Source organism: Plasmodium gaboni, chromosome 10 (genome assembly GCF_001602025.1).
Source record: "Plasmodium gaboni strain SY75 chromosome 10, whole genome shotgun sequence".
NCBI lineage: Eukaryota > Apicomplexa > Aconoidasida > Haemosporida > Plasmodiidae > Plasmodium > Plasmodium gaboni.
The window spans coordinates 244,807-269,848 of NC_031490.1; the positions used below are offsets into that span (position 1 = coordinate 244,807).

Consider the following 25,042-nt stretch of genomic DNA (forward strand, 5'->3'; position numbering starts at 1 on the left):
ATGATAATTGATTTACTAAATATATATTTTATATATTGTTTATTTTTTATATTAAAATAATTAAAATTTTTTTTTTTATTTTATTTTATTTTATTTTTATTTATTTATTATTTATTTTATAATATTAATTTTATTATTATTAATTTATTATTTATTATTATTTCTTTCTTTTTTTTTTTTTTTTTTTGCTTGTCCTTACCACCATATCATAATATATTTATTATCTTAAATGAATAAACCTGATATATAATATTCGAGAGTACTATCTCCAAGAATATTTAAAAAAAAAAAAGATGATAAGAAACATGTGCGTAATAAAAACTACAACTTATTAAAAAAATAAGTATACACAACCATAGGCACATATATATATATATATATATATATATATATATTTTTTTTTTTTTGTTTATTTTTTAATATATATATATATATATATGTATATCACTCAAGACATATAAATTATATGTTAAAAGCATAAATTAACCGTAACAGCCCTCAAACATTCAAATATGAAAAAAAAAATTACAAATCATAAAAAAAAAAATGAGAATACCAACTTAAATATTGATCACGATAATACACTTGATAATAATGATATAATTCCACAAATAGACAACATGTTTAAAAACCTTATTGTAGACAGTTATAAAAGTATTAACGATATAAACAAATATATGAGAGAATCCAACTTACAATATAATGAAAAAAAAAATAAAAAAAATAAAACACACCCCTTAGATAGTAAAAATAATGCAACTAGGAAATATAGTAAATATAGAAGAAATGAACAGAATATTAATAAAGACATAAATTATAATGATATACAAAATAATGATGATATTAAAAAATATGATTATAAATTAAAATATGATGAAGATATTACTTATGACGACAAAGAAAATAATAGTGATGTTGTCATAATAGGATATAAGAATATAAAAAAAGGAAAAAAGAAAATATCTCTTAACAGTTTTGATAGTGAGCTAAGCCCACAAAGTAATACATCTCCTATATATATAAAAAAAAAAATTAATGAAATTAATTATCATTTCATACAAAAAAAAAAAAAAAAAAAAAAAAAAAAAAAAAAAAAAAAAAAAAAAAAAAAAAAAAAAAAAAAAAAAAAAAAAAGTGACATAAATATAAAATATGCAAAAAAATTATCAATTAATAAAAAAAATAAAAAAACTGAAAAAATTAAAAAAAATAATAAAAATAATGAAAATAATAAAAGAAATAAAAAGATTAAATCAGGTCATATAAATAATGTTAAGAAAGTCAAAAGAAATAAAAAATCCTCGTTAACAGAAAATCTAAATGATTCTCTTTTTAGTAATGATGAACAAATTAATGCAAATAAATATATACTCGATAAATTATTATTTTCTTTGAAGAATAATACAGATACAAATATACATAAAAAGAAAAATTTTTATATTGAATATGAAGGTCATGATGATTTTACAAGTTTAAATAGTAAAGAAAATTCAAACGATTACTTATTATATATGGATGATGATGAAATAAATAATAATAAGAATAAAATATATAATTCAACATATAGCACTACCAAAAAAAAAAATTTATATATGTCACATAAAGATATATATGATAACTACTCTTTTAATAATAATAATAATAATAAAATCAATATATATAATAAACATTCCATGTTTAGTAATTACAAATATACAACACATTGTGAAGATAAAATACCACTTCAAATGACACATGAAATATATGAACAAGCAATAAATAGTCGGAATTATTATAAACATAATAAAATTTTTGAAAAAGAAAGAATAAAAAGAAAAATGAAGAAAATGAAAGATCTAAACCTTTTAAAAGATAATGTAGAATATGATTGTATTGGTTTTGTTTGTGATGAAGAATATATGTGTGAAAAATTACATTTTGATGAGAATCATGTAGAAAGTCCAGATCGTATTAAATGCATTATTAAAGCTTTAAAAGAAAAGAAATTAATTAATAAAATGGTTCAAATAAAATGTAGAGAAGCTTTATATGATGAAATTAGAGAATGTCATTCAAGTACACATATTAATAATATTTTTTATTCATTAAAAAAAAAATTAAAACATAATAATCAAAGTGTTATATATCCATTTGATAAACATGATACATATTATACATCATATACAGGAACTGTTTCTATTAGAGCTATCGGCGGTTTACTAAATTTATGTGATGCTATTTTATGTGATAAAAAAGATAAATTTAAATATATAGATTTTAAAAAGTCTTTACGTTATAATTATGATTTTTATAAAAATCTTAATACTAATTCGATAAAAAGAAATTATCACTCCAAAAAAATGTATCATGAAAAATTTTTAAGACGTTCAAAATCGGAGAGTAGTTTATATAGAACAAGTACTAACTACCATGCGTTTAATAATTTAGATTTATTTCGTAATAATAACAATGTATATAAAATGAATAAATTCAATGAAAAAAATCAAAAAATAAAAAAAAAAAATAACAATAATAATAATAGTAATAGTAATATAAATTGTTCTATATATAATTATAAAAATGAGATAAACGTGCAAAGTCATTTACCTAATATAAATAATGTTATTATTAATGATAATATTATATCTGATGAAAATAATTTAGGGGTAGACCCGGATGATTGTAATTATCATAATGAGAAGGATGAACATACAAACGAATCATCCAATGAAGAGAATAATATTAATCAAAAAAAAGATTGTATCAACCATACTAATAGTAGCAATAATTCTTATTATAATGAAAATGATCAAAGTGATAGTATCCATAATAATAATATAAATAATGAATCTGCTATAGGTAATAGATTAAGTATATGTGATAAATTGAGCATATCTAATAAGTTAAGCATATCGAATAATAGTAATCATGAAGACATGATTGTTCCTACTGCTTTGAAGAAAGATGAAGAAATTATAGATTACCATAAAAACACAGATGAAATATTAGAATGTAATAATAAAAATGTAATCGAATCAGAATATTTATATAAAATATGTGAGAAGGATAATTGTTCAAATAATTTTGAAGAGAATTTTAAAAATAATACATTCTTTAATAGTAATAATTCTGATATTTTTAATTTACCATATAGAAGTTATTCTTCTACTATTTATAATATGAATGATTGTAATGATGTTAATACTTTTACTGATATTAATTGTGGATTCGCTGCAATTAGACCTCCTGGTCATCATTGTAGTAGGAGCCATCCTTCAGGTTTTTGCATTTTTAACAACATAAGTGTAGCTTGTAAGTATATTTTTAAAAAATATGGGATAAGAAAGGTTTTTATTTTTGATTGGGATGTGCATCATGATAATGGGACTCAAGAAATATTTTATGGCGACAAGGATGTTCTTTGTTTTTCTATACATCGATTTGATAAAAAGGTAGATGAAAAGGTTAAAAAAAAAAAAAAGCGTGCCAATAAAAAGAGGAATAAGAGTAAAAATAAAAATATAGATGGTGATGAAATTGAAAAGGATGATGAAAAAAAAAAAAAAAAAAAAAAAAATGACCCTAAGAAGAATGATGATAGTAAGAAAAATAATGATGATAAAAACCATAATGATGATAAAAACCATAGTGATGAGAAAAATCATAATGATGAGAAGAACAATAATAATGAGAGCATCCATAATGATAATAACAAGAATAATAAGATAATATCACAGGGTGAGAAAAGAATAAAGTTTGATAAATCACCTAATAGTGATAAAAAGTATAAAAAAAAAAATAAGAAATCTAAAAAAATATATGAAGAAAATTTATTTTATCCTAGAACTGGTGCGAAAAATGAATTAGGAGAAAAGGAAGGATATAAATTTAATATTAATGTTCCATTAGAAAAAGGATATAATAATTGTGATGTATATTATGTTTTTAAATATTTATTATTGCCAATATTAGAAAAATTCAGACCAGAATTTATTTTTATTTCTTGTGGATTCGATGCATCAATTAATGATCCATTAGGAGAATGTAACTTAACACATAATTTATATCAATGGATGACTTTTCAATTAAAACATTTTGCAAATATATTTTGTAATGGCAGAATAATTTTAGTCTTAGAAGGTGGATACAATTTAAATTATCTACCTAAATGCACAATAGCTTGTATTAAAGCATTAATAAAAAAAAATAGAAATACAACTAGAGACAAAGAATTTATAAAAAGGTTGCAATGTAATAATGATAATAATAAAGAAATGAATATTTTGAATGATCAGAAGGAATATATTTCTAATGAAGATTCATCCAAAATATTGTTAAATGGAAATGAACAAAAAAAAGAAAAAAAAGAAAATGATGAAAATGATGAAAATAATAAAAACGAATGTGATAATATGAATGATCATGAAATTATCAATAATAATAATATTATGTATGATAAAGATTATTTAAATAATTACAATTTAGATAATAATACTGATGAGAGATTTAAAAAAAATAAAAATTATGATGAATCCTTTGTTGGAACAAATTGTATTCAAAATAATGAATTTGTGGATTACCCTAAAAATAATTTTAGTAATAAAAATAATATGAGTGATCATGTCAATTTTTATAAATTAAAATGTTCATCATATGATAAATATAACAATAAAGATATAAATTATTATTTTAGAAAATTATATACAAATAATAATAATGTAGTTTCACGAACTAAAGAATTAATTACAAGTGGGTTGTTACATTATTCTACTTATAAAGTTATTAAATATTTTTTAAACGTATTAAAAGGAGAACCATACCATTTAGATATAGAATTACCAACATATAATGAATTTATTAAAAAAAAAAAATTGGAAGGTAGAGAAATCAATCCAGAAAGAAAAATTAAAATTAAAATTAATAAATCATCACAAGTTATTAAAAATAATCATTATTTTAATAGTAATGAAATTATGAATTCATATATGCAAAATAAATTAAACAAATTAAAACACATAAATAATAATATATCTAATATGAATATACATGATATGTTTATTAAAAAAAAAAGTTTTAAATATACAGATTCTTCAACTACTATTTCTAATATGTCACAAAGTGATTTATATTTATCAAATGATGATATTAATTATAGTAGTTCTTGTAGTAGTACTTGTAATCGTCGAAAGGTCATTTTATTAAATAAATTAAAACTCAAAATAAATCGTGGTTTGAATAATATATATAATAATAATAATAATTCATCTAATAATAATCTATTGCACACAGAAAAAAAAAAAAAAAAAAATTATATATATAAAAAAAAAAAAAAACAAATAAATGATATTATAAATATTAATGGTGAACTACAAATGAAAGGGTCAAAAAGGAATACAAAACAAAAAAATGAAAATAATAAAATATATCAAAATGATAAAATATATCAAAATGATAATATATGTCAAAATGATAAAATATATCAAAATGATAAATTATGTCAAAATGATAAAATATGTCAAAATGATAATTTGAATTCTAATAAAAATAAATCCAAAAGAAAAATTAAAACTAATCAAAATAAACTATTCAGTGCTAATTTATTAAACCATAAAAATAAAAACAACATTAATAATACACATAAACGACATTCTCATTTAACACATATTAATGATGATAATCATGTAGAGGGTCCTAATTCTTCAAATGAAAATCATATAAATAATTATTATATGAACTGCGATTTAACCAATCTAAAATATAATGAAAATCAAGTATTAAATACCTTTAATATGTATACCAAAATAAAAAAAGGTTTTATATTTTTTTATGGAAGTGGTCATAGAAATCAATGGATTTTACCTGTACATAATAAAATTACCAAAATAATTAAATTGTGTTCAGAATCTGAAGCTTTCTTTTATGCTTGGCTATATCTTAGTTGCTTAAAAGAAATAAATATTTCAAGAACAAAGAACAATTATACTTTCATCTTAGATAATAAGGAAACTATAGAAAATGTTTCTATTCAACTTCCTTTTGATGAACGTGAACATATTCTATGTAAACAATTTATTAAATTCACAGTGCCTTGTTATCATATATTTTTAAAGCGAAATCAAATTAATAGTATTAGTCAAAAAGAAAATAAGGAAATTAATGATGATAATAGTACTCCTAAGATTAGTAATAATACATTTATGGATTATATGAAAAAGACATATATTGAATGGTCTGCATCCAAAATTTTTAAAAATAAGGAATCGACAGAATATAATGATACAAATAATGCTGGGAATAATATGATATATAAAATATCATCGAATGAAAAAAGTAATATGTTAAAAAATGATGATTCTTTATATCCATTAGATATAAACACAAATATTCAAGAAGAAGCACAAGTTGAAGAAGAGGAAGAGCATAAAACTGCTATATGTCTAAGTAATGTTTTAAGTTCGATGAGACATCCTTGTGTTATGGATATTAAAATGGGAATTAGATTATATGGTGATGATTGTAATGAAGAATCTATACAAAAGAAAATTGAGAAAGCAAAAAATCGATCATGTTTATCACATGGTTTTCATTTAACTAGTTTAATAGGATGGTCAAAAAAAAAGAAAGAACCATTTTTTATATCGAAAGAAGATGCACATTCTATAAAAGATGACGAAAATTTCGTACAAGCATTTATATCTTATTTTACTGCATGTGATAATATACATTTATCTATATTATTAATAAAAAAAATACTTATCATATTAGAAGAAATGAAAATTTTTTTTGTGGAACAAAATTATTTTGCATTTTATGGAACAAGTCTTTTATTTGTATTTGATTCAGATCCTTCAAAAAAAGAAAATGAAGATAATTTTTCATCAAAAGATAAAATAGAAAAAAAAAATCTACAAACAAGCAATGTAATTATGTCAAATGATAATATTAACTCAAATGATGAACAGAATAATTCTTTTTATTATAAAGATAAAAAAAATAAATTATGTGATCAAGATAAAATTAATTTTGAAGAAATATTAAACTTTAAATTAAAAATTGAAAAAGTATTTTATGAATCTTTATCAAATCAAGAAAGAAATGTAATCATACAAAATAAATTAAATCAAAAAATTCTTAAAAGTGTTCATGTATATATAATTGATTTTGCTCATGCAAGTTTAAATAAAAATCAGAGTGATGAAGGATTCTTATTGGGCATTACATCACTACAACGTGTAATGGATAAAACAATAAAGCTAATAAAAGAATTGTATATTTCTGATACGGATATAATAAATGATACTATATAAATGAAGCCCCTACTATATATATAATTATATATTTGTTTATTTATTTATTTATATATTTATTTATTTGTTTGTTTGTTTGTTTGTTTGTTTGTTTGTTTTTTTTTTTTTTTTTTTTTATATGTGTAGAAAAAGGTTATATATTTTATAAATATATCTTATATGTTATATATTTTTATTTTATTTTTACTTTAATAAAATTTTTTTTAACAACAAACATCCTTTTTTTTTTTTTTTTTTTTTTAAATATTTTACATCCGTATTGTAAAAAAAGAATAATAATAAATATCGTACATATAATATATAATTTGGAGTTACGACAATATTTGTATGTTAATAAAAATTTCCAATTGTTTTTACCGCCTACATATGTTTATTATACTATGATTTTTTTTGAAAAATAATTTTAATATATTTATTATTTTTATAAAATAAGTCTCTTAATTTTTTTTTTTTTTTTTTTATTTGCGAGAGTGGAAGAAGGTTTGGTTGTTTAAAGAAAATTATATATGATAAAATGATTATAATTATAATTATAATTCAGTATAAATATATGAACATATTTATATTTATTTGGATATTATAATATGAGCAATTGCATAGATATATGTTACATAATTAATGTAAATTTTATATTTATGTAATATATATGGATAATTAATAAATATTATTTCATATCCTACATATTTTTAAAAATAAAATCTATAATGATATACAAATATATTTTTTGATATATATATTATATATATATATATATATATATATATATATATATTTCTTTATAACTACCATAATATACATACATATTATATATGTATGCTTCTTCTTTTTTTTTTTTTTTTTTTTAAAAAAGAAATCATGATTTTAATATTTACAAAATATAAAATAAAAATTTTCATGGAATCTTGGTCTATTACTTTTCATATATATTATACAAATAAAAAAATGGAGTACAATTAAAAATGGAAGGATTAATAAAAAAATTAAAAAAAATTATAAACATAAGTTTATAAAAATTGCCAAGAAAACATAAAAAAAAAAAAAAAAAATTTATATTTCATTTGATTATTTCCTATTTTGACTTATTCTTTAATAAGTTGAATAATATTTTATTTTATAAAGAATAAATAACTCAATAAGAATTTTATAAATAATAAAATATGTTATATATATATATATATATATATATATATAAGAAACATAAGGTAAATAAATAATATATATAATATATTTTTAATATATATTCCTCAAATATTTTCAGATTATGTTCCAATGGTATAATATTAAAAAAAAAATTAGTTATATATATATATATATAACATTCTTTTAAGCAATTATAAATAAAAAGAAAGAAATGATATTTTCTCTTTCTATCATTGTTTTATAATATTGGTACATGAATAAAAATATATATTTAAATAATATATATATATATATAATATATTTTATATGTATATATATATATATATATATATATATATATATACTTGTTAATTTATATAAATTTCATTACGAATTTACCATATTTTATATATATATTAAATATATATAATTATATGTTTAATAATTTTTATATAATAATATAATATTTATATTTTATACTTTAAATAAAAGAAGAGAGTTACTAAATGAATTTTATATTTATATGATTTTTATATGCATGTATACAAATATTCATATAGTTTTTTTTTTTTTTTTTCTACTGACATTTTTTTTCGCCTTCCGATGATTATAACATTTTTATATATTATATATAATATACCTATATAATATATAATATATATATAATTCATAATAATATATAATATATATGTATATTTGATAATACTTATATATATAATATATATTCATATTTATATATATAACAAATATTGGTATATAATATATATATTATATATTGATATATAAATATATTTATATATATATATATAAAGTGATATATATATATTTTTTATATATTTATCTTTTTCCTTTTTTAAGTGATTTTATAATATTATATAATAATATCTTTATTTATTCAATTTATTTTTTATTTTTTTTTGTTTATAATAATATTATTATATTTAAAAGGAAAAAGAAAAAATAAAAAAAAAAAAAATAAAGTTAAAGCGCATGAAACATTGATAATTCAATATTTTATATATTATAATATATATATATATATATATTATATATAATATATACATTATATAAATCTTAATATATATTTATATATTATAAAAGAAGATTATTTCTTAAAAATATAATATTGAAAATTCGTTCCATAATTTTTGTGTGCATATTATGTTGAATAAATAATATTTTTAATAAATTAAAAAAGAAAGATTAATATTTTTATGTACATATGTAATATATATATATATATATATATATTTATATATATGTATGCATTTATATATGTATGTATATAAATACAACTATTGTGAACTATAATGTATATAATTTGGGTCAGATTTAAATTTTTTTCGATAAAAAGGAATATGTAATATTTATAATATTACAAAATTGTAATTTTTTTTTTTTTTATAACAAGTATATATATATATATATATATATTACAAAGATTTAAAAAATAATAATACTGTGATAAGAATGAATATTTGAATAGTTTGATGGGTAGCATTTATAAATATATGGACCAAAAAAAAAAAATATATGTATATATATATATATATATATATATATATATTCATCTTGTAACATTTTTTATAAATATAATATGAATGAATATATATTGGCCACTTTTTAAGGCAATTATATATTTATATTATATATATATATTTTTTTTTTTTTTTTTGAGTTAATTTTATATTTTTAATATACCCTTGTTCATATATATACTTATACATATTTGTTTATTTTTTTATGTATCTATCGTCGTTCTTGTCCTTATATTTTATTTTTTAAATTTATGAATATTATATAAATTTATGATGGAAAGAGGAAGATCAAATTATAGACGTAATAATGAAAATAATAATTTTAGAGAAGGAAATATAAAAAATGAAACAGGAGATGATAATCAATTTTGGACGAATATTGATAATTATTATTTTTGTAATTTTGATAAAAGCATAATATCAGCATTTGAAAATCATATAAAATGTACTGATTATATTTGTAATAAAATTAAAAAGAGGAAGATAAATAAAAAATTATTTAAAAATATTAATTGTTATAAAAGTTCTGTAAAAATAAAATTAAATGGGAATGATAAAAATGAAAATAATAATAAGAAGCTTTTGTGTGCAGCTACAGATATGCAATATGAAAATAATATGAATAATATGAATAATATGAGTAATATGAATAATATAAATCATATGAATAATATGAATAATATAAATCATATGAATAATATGAATAATATAAATCATATGAATAATATAAATCTTATGAAGAATAAGAATTATAATATATCAAATAATAATAACAAATGTATTCAAAATAATAATATTCCATGGGTTATGATTAATAATAATCAAAACATAAATAATAGTAATATATATACAAGAGATACAGGATTAGGTGTAGGAACAAATAAACCAGATGATAGTTACATGAATAATATGAATGATAAAATATTAAATAATCAAATTCAAAATGTTATAAATTTTGATGAAAAAAAATCTATTCTTGAATTTATGCCTATGGCTAAAAATGAATTATTATTAAATACATTACATCACTTAAATTTAAGAAATGAACATCCTACAAATCCTTTTCAGAATATGTATAGAAATCCTAATTATTTTAATAAAGACGAAAATAATATGTTTCTTAAAAATCAAGGTCCTATAAATAATGCAAATAATAATATTGTTCCAAATAATAACAACCTCAATAATTTGAATACCCATATTAATAATCAGATGATACAAAATAATAATAAACCTATGCCTACATCATTGAATGATCTAGATGCGCACACAACCAATAATAATAATAATAATAATAATATTAATAATAATAATAATAATAATAATAATAATAATAATAATAATAATAATAATATATTAAATAATAATAATAATGATCATAATAACAATCCTGTGTGTGACACCCATCAAATATCGGATAAAAATTTGGAATGCTCACAAAAAGAAGAATTATATAACAAGGAGGACAATAAAAAAACAGAGGAACATCAAGTTACTCTGAAGGAAGAAGATAAAGACATCCATGTTAATTCAAATAATGAAAAGACTACAGATGAAGAAAATATGTCAGTAAATGATTTACAAAAAAATACAAATAACAATGAAACCTCAAATGATACAACATTATTTAAAGATGTAAATGATGATATTAATATTCTTAAGGAAGAAAATAAAATAATAAACATGTCTAAAAATAATGTCGATATAATCAATGAAGATAATGAAAAAGAAGATGTTGTAGGTAATAAAATAAATTCTATTAATTTGATCAATCCGATGATCCAAAATGATAATGAACGAATAAATAATGAGGACAATAAAAATAAAGAAAATGTAAGTATTCAAGAAAATGATGATAATAATAATAATATTAATATTAATATTAATAGAGGGTGTGTATTAAACAAAAGCCAAAATAATACAAACAATATAAACAATATAAACAATATTAATCATATAAATAATATAAACAATATAAACAATATTAATCATATAAATAATATAAACAATATAAACAATATAAATAATATAAAAAATATTAATAGTATAAACAATATTAATAGTATAAATAATATTAATAGCATAAACAATATTAATAGTATAAACAATATTAATAGTATAAACAATATTAATAGTATAAACAATATTAATAATATGAATAATATAAATAATATAAACAATATAAACAATATAAACAATATTAATCATATAAATAATATAAATAATATAAATAATATGAACAACCTTAATAATTTTCATCCTAACCACAATGTACCTAATAATGATATGTTTAAACAGGCTCTATTATTTAACAAACAAAATATGATGAACATACATCCATATCATATGAATAATATGAATCCTAATGAACCTGCTTTTTTCAACAGTCAAATAAATAATAACAATAAAAATTCAATGCAAGGATATATAAATCCTATGAATCATAATATTATGAATATGTATAATTCAATCAATCCTAATATAAGAAATGATGTTATGAATAAACATATGATGATGACACCAAACAATCTAAATATAAATGATAAAAATATAATACCAGATATAGATAAAATAGGATATGCATATGCACCTAATAATATGTTACCTTATGATAATATTTTAATAAATAATCAACATAGGGTTAAAGATCCACATGCATTTATGAGGAAAAGTCACGGTACTCACATAAGGAAATATAATGAAAATGACATAAAAGATGATAATAATAAAAATAATGACAACAACAATAATAATAATAATATAAACTGGGATAAATATAAAAGAAGCACCAGAAGCTCAAAATATGATGATAATTTCTTTAACCCTTTTTTAAATAAGAAATATGATGGCATAGGGAAATTGCCATATATACAAAATAAACCAATACCAAACGGATTGCATATTTCTATTTATATTCCAAAATCTTATGATTTTATAGATCAAAGTAAAGATGAAGATATAAAACCATATGAACAAACAATTAAAAATAATGATAACGTTAATACAATATGTGATGACATTAAAAATACAGATCATAATATAGATCAAGAAAAAGATAGAAAAAGTGTATCATTTGAACAAGAAAAATCAGAATTAACCAGCAATGAAGAATATATATATGAAAGAGAAACATTAGCTAGATTATTAACAGAAATAACTTTTGGTGATAAGAAAAATTTATTTAACCCTAAAATGACTAGCGAGAATAAAGAAAAATGTTATAATACTATATTAAATGAACTGAAAACATATAAATCCTTACCAATTATTTTAGGTAATATTTTACCATATTGGATAAAAGATAAAAATATTAAAAAAATTAAAAAAAAAAACATAGATAAGATGAAGAAAAAAAAAGAAAGTAATAATTCCCAGAAATATCCAAATTTATTTTATAAAATAAAAAATTTGAAAAGAAATAATGATAAACTCAAATATATACATATAAGTAATATTAATAAAAAATTAAAAAGAGCAATGATGAATAAACAAAATAAAAATAAACATAAATATGTTTTTGAGGATGAACTTAAGGATGTTCATCAAATAAAAAATTTGAAAGAACAAAATAAAGATGAATATGATAAACCAGATCATACACAGAATAATGAATCTTCTGAAAAATTAAATGATAATATCAATAGCAATAAAGAAAATCCTCAAGATGTAACTATTACTCAATTGAATGAAAAAAATGAGAATAAATATGATATTGATGGTAATAATAATATACCTAAGGTAGACATAAATAATGAGAGTAAGGAAAACAATTATAAGATTGATAGGGATAATAAAAATGAGGATGAAAATAAAGAAAAAAATGAAAATCAAGAGAGAAGTACGAACGAATCAAAAGATATAGATTCGTCTGATGAACATATTGTTATAAATAAGAATAATAGTATAGAAGAAAAAGATATAATTTGTTCTGATTATAATGAAAAAATAACATCATCAATTAATAATAATAATAATAATAATAATAATAGTGATAATGAAAAATTATGTAGTGAGGATGACCATATTAACAATATAAAAGGTAATGATAATATGAAAGATGAAAAAAAAAAAAATATTTCTGACGATGAAGATAAATGTGTTTATTATAAAGAAAATGAAAAAAAGAAATCAGCTTTAAAAAAGAAAAAACGAAATATTTCAAGTAAATTTGATTTTTTAAGTAATTTCCATTTTGATATGCCTTATAATAGTAGTGTGCCATTTAGTAATTCCACATTTTCCTTACAAAGAAATCAATATAAATCTTGTGTTTACTTTGAATTTGTATTAACAAATATTAACTTGGACAAATACAGAACAGATATTCTTAATGTTAATTATAATAATAATAATACAATTACAAAAAAGAAGAAAATATATTGTATTAACTTTAAAAAATATTATAAAAGTTTACAAAGAAAAAGAAAATATGTAAGCTCAACGAATAATCTAATGAATTCAAACACAGACAATATTAATAATTTAAATAGTGAAATGAAGAAAAGTTCTTTTGTATACAATAATAAGATAAAAAGTGATAGTATAATATCATCATTGGATATAAATAAAAATTTATATAGCAATAAAATAAAGTCGAAAAGGAAGAAGAAGAAGAATAAAAAAAATAAAAAAAATATATTAATAAAAAAGAAAAAGTATATGGAACAATTAAACGGAATTCTAAATATTAATAGTATGAATAATATAAGTGAAGCTAATATGCAGAATTATGAAAATATTGAAAATATTAACAAAGAAATTTTTGTATTATTTTCTCGTTATGTACATAATATTAAACAACAAAAAAAAATTATAGGTAAATTAATAGGTAATATTAAAAGTGAAAAAAAGAAACCATATAAATATTGGTATTCTATTGAAGATAAAATGATTAATTTTTATATAAATGAATATTTAAAAAATAAATTAAATACTAAACATACATATACCATATCAAAACAAATTGTAGATCTTTTAAAATTAAGATTATTAATTAATCATAGTTCTCATTTGCCAAATAGCTGGACTGAAAAAGCCTTATGTAATGTTTGTAATATTGGTGAGGACTGGGAAGATAATCCTATCGTTTTTTGTGATTGTTGTTATACTCCTATGCATTCATTTTGTAGTGGTTCAAAAAATATTAAGAATTATAATTCAAATAAAAAAGCATCCACAGATGATGAAGTTGATGAGCAACAAAAAAAACTAAAAGCAGAAAAAGAAAAAGATAACAATAAAGATAAAAATCATAATAATAACAACCATATAAATCCTCATGTTAAAAATCATAATAGTTTTATAAAAGATTCTTATAATCAAGATCATCGTCATGGTAATAAAAAAAAAAAAGATGACAAAAGTAATAATAAAACTAATCACAAAAAGAAAAATAAAAAATCTATGACACCTAAAATGAATATAAATATAATGGAATATCTAATGTCAGATAATTATGTTAATATTAATTCGCCACAAAGTTCTTTTAATACAGTACCACTAAAAAATGAATTACAAGAATATACAACTAACAAGTATCATTCAAATAATGAGGCTCCAAAAAAACACAATAGTAATGAAAATTTAAATATCAATCATAATAATTATAAAAAGGAAAATGATTCAGATAGTAATAAATGTGATACAAATAATTTAGTGTTACCATATTATAAGTCCTCAAAATCAGATGATAATACAAATAATAATAATAAAATCATACATGATAATAATGATAATAATGATAATAATGATAATAATCACAATAATGATGATAATATACATAATAATAGCAGCGCTAGTTTTATGAATTCAATCAATAACCCAGAAACGATTCACAACAACAACGACATACCTCAGGGAGATGTAAATGAAAATATTGAAAAAGATAAATTAAATATTGAAGAAAATAAACCAAATAGCCAAGAGACAGGTAAATCAATAAAAACTCATAATGCAACTGGTAAAAAAGAAACTAAAGGACCTATAGAAAAAAAGGATACCAGCATGTCATCTAAAAATAATAAAAATAAAGAATTACATGACAAAAATGTAGATGAAGAACAATGGATATGTCCCTTGTGTTCCTATTTAAGAAGTCAGATTTACTTTATTGACGATGCTAATGCCTTTAAAATTATAAGGCGCTTAAGTTGTCCAAGAAAAAAAAAAGATATAGACCTTTTATTTAAATCGACAACGAATGAATACAATATCAAAACGAACAACAACAGCAACAACAACAACAACAACAATAATAATAATAATAATAGTAATAGTAATAGTTGTAGTAATAATATTGTTGAAGATTTAAAAAGGGAAATGAAGTCTTTTAATGCCGCTGAAGAAATTATTGTAAATAAAGAAATATTAAAATTATTATATAAACGAAAAAGTATTGTTTTATTATTTGATACACAAAATGATATACAATATTATAAAGAAACATATAATATCGAAATAAATGATGCTCAAGATTTTTTTGAAAAAATTGTTCTTAAGAATAAAGATAATTATAAATATATTACACTCTTCAATTCTATTGTTGTTAATAAAATAGATTGTGCATTGAACATGTATGAATATATTTATAGCAATTTTCAATTCTTTAGACAAGAAACCATTTCTATTAATGAATATGTAGATGATTCAGATGATGAATCAGAAAAAGAAGAGACCAATACTACTGTAAATGTAAAAAGTGACAAGAAAAAAAAAGATTTCGATAAAAGTATTAAAATGACAAAAGAAGAAAAAATTGATAGACGTACAAAGTTGTATAGATTATTACAAAGTAAATTACATAAAAAAGAAGATAGAAGAAGAAAAAAATTTAGAAATAGAAATAAACTTAATATAAATAAGGATATTAATAAAAATTCGGTTCCCAATATACAAGTAGAAATAAAAAGAAGAGGTAGACCACCTGGAAGTACAAAATTAAGTAAATTAATGTTACAAAATAATTTTCCTATAAAAAGTGATAATATAACAAATGATAATACATCTAATAAGAATATAACAAATAATGATGTAACAACTAATATTTTACCAAATGATAATATTATAAAAGATAATATTACAAATGATAATAATACAAATGATAATAATACAAATAATAATATTACAAATGATAATATTACAAATGATAATATTACAAATGATAATAATACAAATGATAATATTACAAATGATAATATTACAAATGATAATATTACAAATGATAATAATACAAATGATAATAATACAAATGATAATATAAATAATGCTATTCACAAATCGGATATTTATACAAATGACAGTCAAATATATAACAATACAAGCACACAAAATAATACTACTACAAATAATAGTGCTACAAATATTGCAGCTACAAGTACTGATTCTGCAAATACTGCTTCGACAAATATTACAGCTACAAATATTACTACCACAAATACTACTGATAATAATAATAATAATAGTAATAGTAATAGTAATTGTAATAATATTCTTGCTAATTATAGTGCTTTAATAAAATGTGAACAAAATAACAACATTACAGACAATAAACCCATATACGGAATGAAAAAGAAAAAAAGCTCAGATTATAATAATTGTCTAGAATCCAAATTTAATTCTAATTATTTTTCTATTCATAATGAAACAAAATTAAGAAATCATATCTTTAGTACATATAATGACGAATTCGAAGAAAATAATTTAATGTTAAAATATAATCATAATATGAACTGCTCATTTGTTTTTAAAATACCCACTTGTTGTATATGTGAATTTGATGCTTTTTATATAGGTGGTGGTCCTATAAAACGAACAAAAAAGAAAAATGAGTGGTGTCATATTAGGTGTGCTTTAATAAGTAATTGTATTATTAATAATAAGATTGAAATAAATAATAAAGAAAAAACAAAATATAAATGTTCCTTATGTTTAAGAACAAATACTACAGGTATTATTAAATGTAATGTTCCTGATTGTTATAAATATTACCATATTTCTTGTGCTACATCATCACCTAAATATTTAATAGAATTGAATGATGAAAATAAATTAATTTTATTTTGTTCAAATCATTCTCAAAGAAAAGCTCCTACAGAAATATTAAGAAGATATCAAATTTTACGAGAAAAAGAATATAATAAAAATAAATTAGAAGATAAATTAAATATTTCTAAAATGTTTGATGCTTATTTACTACAATCATATTTAAAAGTATGTGATTTTAAATTGTTCAATTTATTATCTTTATCATCCTTATCTGTATTTGACGAATTTGTTCACTTTAATTATGATAAATTTAATGAACATGTAAAAAAATATAATATTAATCTTATGGACGATTTTAATAATGATATTTATCAAAATGCTGATCATAATCCATTTTTAAAAGAGGCAAGTAATATGTTTAATAATACAATGGAAGTAACAAAGGTTGGAAGACCCAGGAGGAGAAGTTCGAACGTTCGTAATTTTATGAAACGAGATCAAAAAGTTGACAAAGTAGATGATAAGATGGATGACAAAGTAGATGATAAGATGGATGACAAAGTAGATGATAAGATGGACGACAAAGTAGATGATAAGATGGATGACAAAATAGATGACAGAATGTATGATAACGAGCTGACGTCAAAAGAACATTCACCAATACAAATATACCCATTAAGTGACATAAACCAAAAGGACGAAAAAATTGAAGAATCAGAAAATGATTATGAAGGAGAAAAGAAATTTCTAGAACTAGAAAACAGCAATAGAAAGAAAAACATACAAATTGATATATTCGATATAGAAAATATAAATAAAATTAGTAATATAAAATGTAATAATATTATAAGTATAGGTAATTTCAAAAATATATATAATGAAAATTTATTAGATGAAGATACATTATTAAAATTATTGTCATATGATTTCTTAAATATACAAAAAGATATACAAGAATTTAATAGTAATATATTAAGTGATAAATATAAAAAATTAAAAAATTTTGAAAATATTTTATGTTTATATCCATATTTTAATGATTATCAATTAAGAAAATTATCAGAATTAATATTAGAAAAAAATTCTTCTACTATATGTAAAATTAATAAGGATGATGATAATACATTCATTTCATCTTTTAGTAAATTTTTATCCTTATTAAATAATAAAGATTTAATGTTATGTAGTGTATGCTTATCTAAAGCAAGTTATTCTGATAAAAATAAAGAAGAAAAAAAATCAACAGAAGAAAAAGTTGAATTATCAACTGTAGAAAATAATAATTTATCTAATAGCCAAATGACTCTCAAATTAAGAAAATTAGCTTATGCTAATAATATAAAAGAAAGTTTAGAAACAAAAAAAGAAAGAAGATTAGGATCATTAAGTGTTTTAAAAAAATGTACTATGTGTAATGTATATATATGTTATTTCTGTTGTCACAGAATGAACATAGATATAATGAAAAATTATTTAAATAATAATATAAAATTATATAATACATTTAGTGCATACAATAATAATATTAATAAAAATAATCAAGATAAAAATCCATTCCGTGTTAAGAGGGTAGGTAGGCCAAGTAAATATCGACCACCAGTAGAGCCACCTCCTAACCCTGATAATATAAATGATAATAATAATAATAATAGTAGTAGTAATAATAATAATAATAATAATGGTGACAATAAACCAAATGTTTCTCAAGAAAATACTACTAATAATAATTTAAATACAAACAACACAACCAATAATAATTATTCTAATGCATCAAATGAACAACATAGTAGTAATAATAATCAAAATGAAGATGAAAATATAAAAAAAAATAATAATGAAAATATTCTGAACGATCATAAAAGTGTTCAAATTAATGAGAATATTAAAGAACAATCTAACATTGATAACAATCATAATAATGCTTGTAGCAAAAATAACGATATCCATTTAAATCATAATATAAATCATAATAATGAAAAGAATATTCTAGAAAATAATCATATTTGTAAAACTAAAAGAACTAGTGGAGGTATTTATAAAAAATCTATCGATTCAAGTAATTTTTTAAATTGTGATAAAAAAGAAAATGATAATGAATTTGTTTGTCCTAGATGTGAATATTTCAAAGTAAAAAAAAAAATAGGTTTTTGTTCTTATTGTCCTAGATTAGATGGATTTTTAAATTGTTTTGAAGATAAAGGAAAAAAAGAATTATTATTTGGTCATCCTAAATGTATAGAATATGTGAATACTGCATATGCTAAAAAAAATAGTGTTAATGATGTTAAATCTGGATATAATAAAAGAATATGTAGTTATTGCAGAATAAAACATGGAGTTGTTATTACATGTAGTAATACCGATTGTGATGTATCTTTTCATATATCTTGTGGTATTTTGCTAGGTTGTAAGATGGATAACTTTTTTGGTCGAGTTGATATTTATAATCCAAAAAAAGCATATTGTTTTAAACATACATTTCAATATTGTAAGAAAAGTAATTTCATAAATTTTATTAATGCAAATAAATTATTTTGTTTTGAAAACTTTTTATATAATCCATTTAATCATTTATATAATTTCTTAATTGGTACATATGTATTTAACCACTTAAATAAAAAATGCTCTATTTATTTAATGAGACCAATTAAAATTGAAGAACAAACATTTACAAATATATTTGAAAAGGCACAATTAAATATATTGAAAAAAAATACGAATTTACTAACACATGATATGAGACGATCACCTAAAGGTAGTAATAAATACAATATTGATAATAGAAAGAAAATGAGCCTAACCACTAATATGGGTGATAATAAAAATTTCTTGGATCCCTCTTCTTTATATAATAATGATAGTAGTAATAATAATATACATAAATATATAAAATTATCAAATGAAGATGATAATTCAAGAACACCATCTAATACATTGGCTAACATGCCATTCGATATGCAACATCATGATAATATTAATAATTTATATAATATTAATAATGTACATCCTAATTTTGTCAACAAATTTAATAACAATCCATTATTTTTAACGAACAAAAATAATATGCTTAATACAAATAATCCATTATTTAATTTAGATCATGAACACAATAAACAATCATTTATGAATACTAATAATAAAAATAATGTGTCATTTAAAAATAATAATAAAATTTTTGTTGATGATAATTTAACAGAAAGTGCTGTTTCTATTTTGTCAGAAAATGAAACAGAAGAACTTAAATCATTTCAAAATGTATCCCTTATCAATTCAAGAAGTAATACATATATTAATAATATTATACAAAATAGTTTTATGCAATATGTCAAAAAATTCCAAGCAAATAATAATAACCATATACCACAATCTTTTAATAATAATAATAATCCAATCCCTAATAATTTTATTCCTATGTATAATATGTTCAATTTTCCAAATCCTCAATTTCAAAACATGCAAAATATGCAAAATATGCAAAACATGCAAAATATTCAGAATATACCAAATGCTCAAAACAATATTATGAATAAAAATGCAAAATTCAATTTTATAGAAAATAAGAGGAAAAAATATCTATATAAAGATAAAAATTTAGAGAACACTAGAAAAAATGCACTCAGTGAAGGAAATATTTTAATAAATGTAGATAATGAAAAATTACAAAAAGTAGATGGAAGGAAAAAAAGAAGATATCGTAAAAGTAAAAATGCACAAAGTATTAATACTGGAGAGTTAACTACATTGACCAATTCGAATTCATTAAGTATAAATAATATGGATAAATTGAATAAAGATAATATATCATCTAATATAAGTAATAACCTCAATCCATTTGTTAAAAATAATATTATTGATGAAAAAAATATTAATGTTAAAAATAATTTTTTCAATCATAGTAATAGTAATACTAATATCTTAAAAGAAGAAAGTAAAGTTAATATTAAAAAATGTCTTGATACTGTTGATGAAGACCAAATATATTGTCCAGTATGTAAATCTTATTATGAAGAATTAAGTGATGGTTCGCCAGCGGACGGTTTGAATTGGATTGGATGTGATAAATGTGAAAAATGGTATCATTGGATATGTTGTAAATATTCTGTTGACAATCCACCAGATATTGAAAATGACTGGTATTGTAATAGTTGTTTGAATAGTTAATCAGGATAAAATAAATATAAATATATATATATATATATATATGTATTTCCATTTATTAATAAAGTATACATTTTTTGTTACCATTATATATATTTTTTTTTATATTAATTTATTATTTTGTCTTTTAAAAATATTATATTTTATTTTTCAATTTATTTAATTATTTTATTTATTTATTTATTTTATTTATTTATTTTATTTTATTTATTTATTTATTTTATTTTTTTTGTATGACAAACTAATAATAATATTATTATTTTAAAAAATATATATTTAAATTATATAACAATAAGACACTTTAAAAAGTAACCCCTTATTGGGTATATTTTATAATATATGAATAAAAAAATATGTTTTCTTTTGTTTTTCAAAAGGGAAAAGAAATAAACATAAAAAAAATAATAAGAAATAATAGAAACTGAAAAAAAAAAAAAATTGTAAATAAAAACACAAAACAATATATAAAACATATATAAAACATATATAAAACATATATAAAACATATATAAAACATATTTATAATTTATTAATAAATACTGTCATTCTCATATTTTTCAAATACACTAAATGAATTAAAAATAATATAAAATGAATTACATTTTTAAAATTTTTACATATATATATATATATATATATATACATATATTTTATCAAACAAACCTAGACTTCCTTCTACACACATCAATTGACCATTCTATCCAAATTCCTTTTTTGTCAATAACATTAAAAAATATTAACCTTTTAACAAATTTAATATTTGTAGCTAGCCAAAATCAATAAAAACAAATAAACAAAAAGAAAAAAAAAAAAAAAAAAAATTAAAAGTCGCTACTTAAATATTCCATCTAGCCAAAATTAATGAAAAAAAATTTCCAATTCATCAATAAGGTATTAATATCAAGCCAAAAACTATTTAGTAGGAATTAAAAAAAACTTTTCTTGCCTGCTCATAGGTAAATTCATTTAGAATATAATCATTTAAAGACATTGATGTTCCATTTAATTTTTGATTAAATAATTTGGAATTCTTATATTTATTAAAAGCATTTGATTCTAGAAATGTTTCAATAGTTTTATATTTTTTTATAATTTCATGGGCTTTTACAGGGCCAATACCAGGAATTTTTGCACTATAGTCACATCCTGATAAAATACAAAAATCTATGAATTGCTCATAATTTATATTTAATTCATTTAAAAGTTCTTCTTTATTAATTATATGTCTTTTTTTTTTATTTGTTATAAATCTTATTAAATTAGGTGCACCAAATGCTAAGGCGTCGGTATCATCTGATACAACAATATCTCTTTCATGAGAACATTGAATTGCACATTCTTTTTCTGCATCATTTTTTGTAATAAATATGGGGATATTTTCTAGTAATAAATAATTGTAAATATCATTAGCTGTTTTGGAATTTATTTTTATAAATATATTTTTCTTAAATAAATCATGTATACCATCTTCATCTACAATAATTTCCATTTGATTTTTTTTTTTTAAATTTTTCTTTTCACATATATTACTTATATTATTCTTTTGGTCACATAAAAAATTATTAACAATGTTATTCTTTTTAAAAGTATTATTAATTATATTACTATCATTTACATTAATATTATCATTACTTTTTAAAATACTATTTTTTGAGGAATCTACATTTAAAATATCAAATAAATTTTTTTTCTTTCTAATGGTTTCTCTTTCTTTCCATACATGCTTTTTACATTTGTAGTCAACAGGTTGTAATTCACAACGCGCACCAATATCTTCAATTATATAAAGTGTGTTAATTTTTAAGGATTTAAAATATTCATGTTGATTTTTCAACAATTCAATACTTTTTTTAATAATATATTGTCTTATTAATATATGTGTTGCTAATTCATTCGCCTTATATTTTAAATCACGGTTTTTATCATTTATTATATGTTTCCACGCAACATACATAAATTTATAAATAAAAAATGTTCCATCGATTATAAACTTCTTACCCTTAAAACTATTTATGTCATCAATCTTTTTTATGGTACTAGGAATTTTCTTATTTATAAATCTTACCAGTCCTTTGATGGTCATAATATTTCTTTGAGCTTGAAAGAAAAAATATATATATACATATAAATGGTAAAAATGGACATATATATAAAAAAATAGGTGACAAGTTTTGAAACAGAAAAAAATAAATATATATATATATATATATATATATATATATATATATATTAAAAAATAAATATATATATATATATATATATATATATATATATATATATAATTGTAACAAATAATTATAAAAATTAAATAATATTTAATGAACTATCAACATAATGAAATAACTATTTTAAGTATTAATAATGATGATACAAAAAGTTAAATAATATATATATATAATAAATATATTCATTCACCTCTTGATTTTATAAATGCATTTTTTTTGAACATATAAAAATATATATATATATATATATATAATTTTATTTCTTAAATGTCAAACTATAAATATATATAATTACATATAATAATATACATATAAATATTATTATTAGTCCTCATATCATATTACAGTTGTATTTATAAATGTGTATATTTTTTTTTAAGTTATATTTATTTCTCGAATTAATACCACATTATTTAATAATATTTATTTTGTTAAATATTTTAAATAATTCTTATTAATTCCTTATAATATTTACATTTGTGTTTTACCATTTTGTTTTTTGATTTTTCATATGAATCTTAAATGATCAAGTGATAAATCAAATATATATACAAAATATAAAATAAACATATATGTATTAAAATATAATAATACTTTATATGAATATTTCTAATTTTTTTTTACCTTATTAATTTATCTAATAATATATTTTTTATAAAATAATTTTTTTTTTTTTTTTTTTTTTGTGTATTCCTTTTTCGTTTACACCAAAATAATATATATATATATATAT

General features: G+C 19.2%; 3 protein-coding genes across 3 annotated transcripts; 2 read left to right on the forward strand and 1 right to left on the reverse strand.

The window, feature by feature from the left end:
• Positions 1 to 512: 512 nt before the first annotated feature.
• PGSY75_1008000 (histone deacetylase 2) lies at positions 513 to 7,286 on the forward strand (the record flags this gene model as incomplete). The annotated part of the gene is made up of 1 exon (XM_018785847.1): positions 513 to 7,286. The coding sequence occupies one exon, from the start codon at positions 513 to 515 to the stop codon at positions 7,284 to 7,286; it is 6,774 nt and encodes a 2,257-aa protein (XP_018641464.1).
• Positions 7,287 to 10,213: 2,927 nt separating this feature from the next.
• Positions 10,214 to 22,087, forward strand: PGSY75_1008100 (hypothetical protein; the record flags this gene model as incomplete). Its single annotated transcript, XM_018785848.1, has 1 exon — positions 10,214 to 22,087. One exon carries the CDS (start codon positions 10,214 to 10,216, stop codon positions 22,085 to 22,087), a length of 11,874 nt encoding a protein of 3,957 aa, XP_018641465.1.
• Positions 22,088 to 23,000: 913 nt separating this feature from the next.
• PGSY75_1008200 (putative endonuclease) lies at positions 23,001 to 24,167 on the reverse strand (the record flags this gene model as incomplete). Its single annotated transcript, XM_018785849.1, has 1 exon — positions 23,001 to 24,167. The coding sequence occupies one exon, from the start codon at positions 24,165 to 24,167 to the stop codon at positions 23,001 to 23,003; it is 1,167 nt and encodes a 388-aa protein (XP_018641466.1).
• Positions 24,168 to 25,042: the final 875 nt, after the last annotated feature.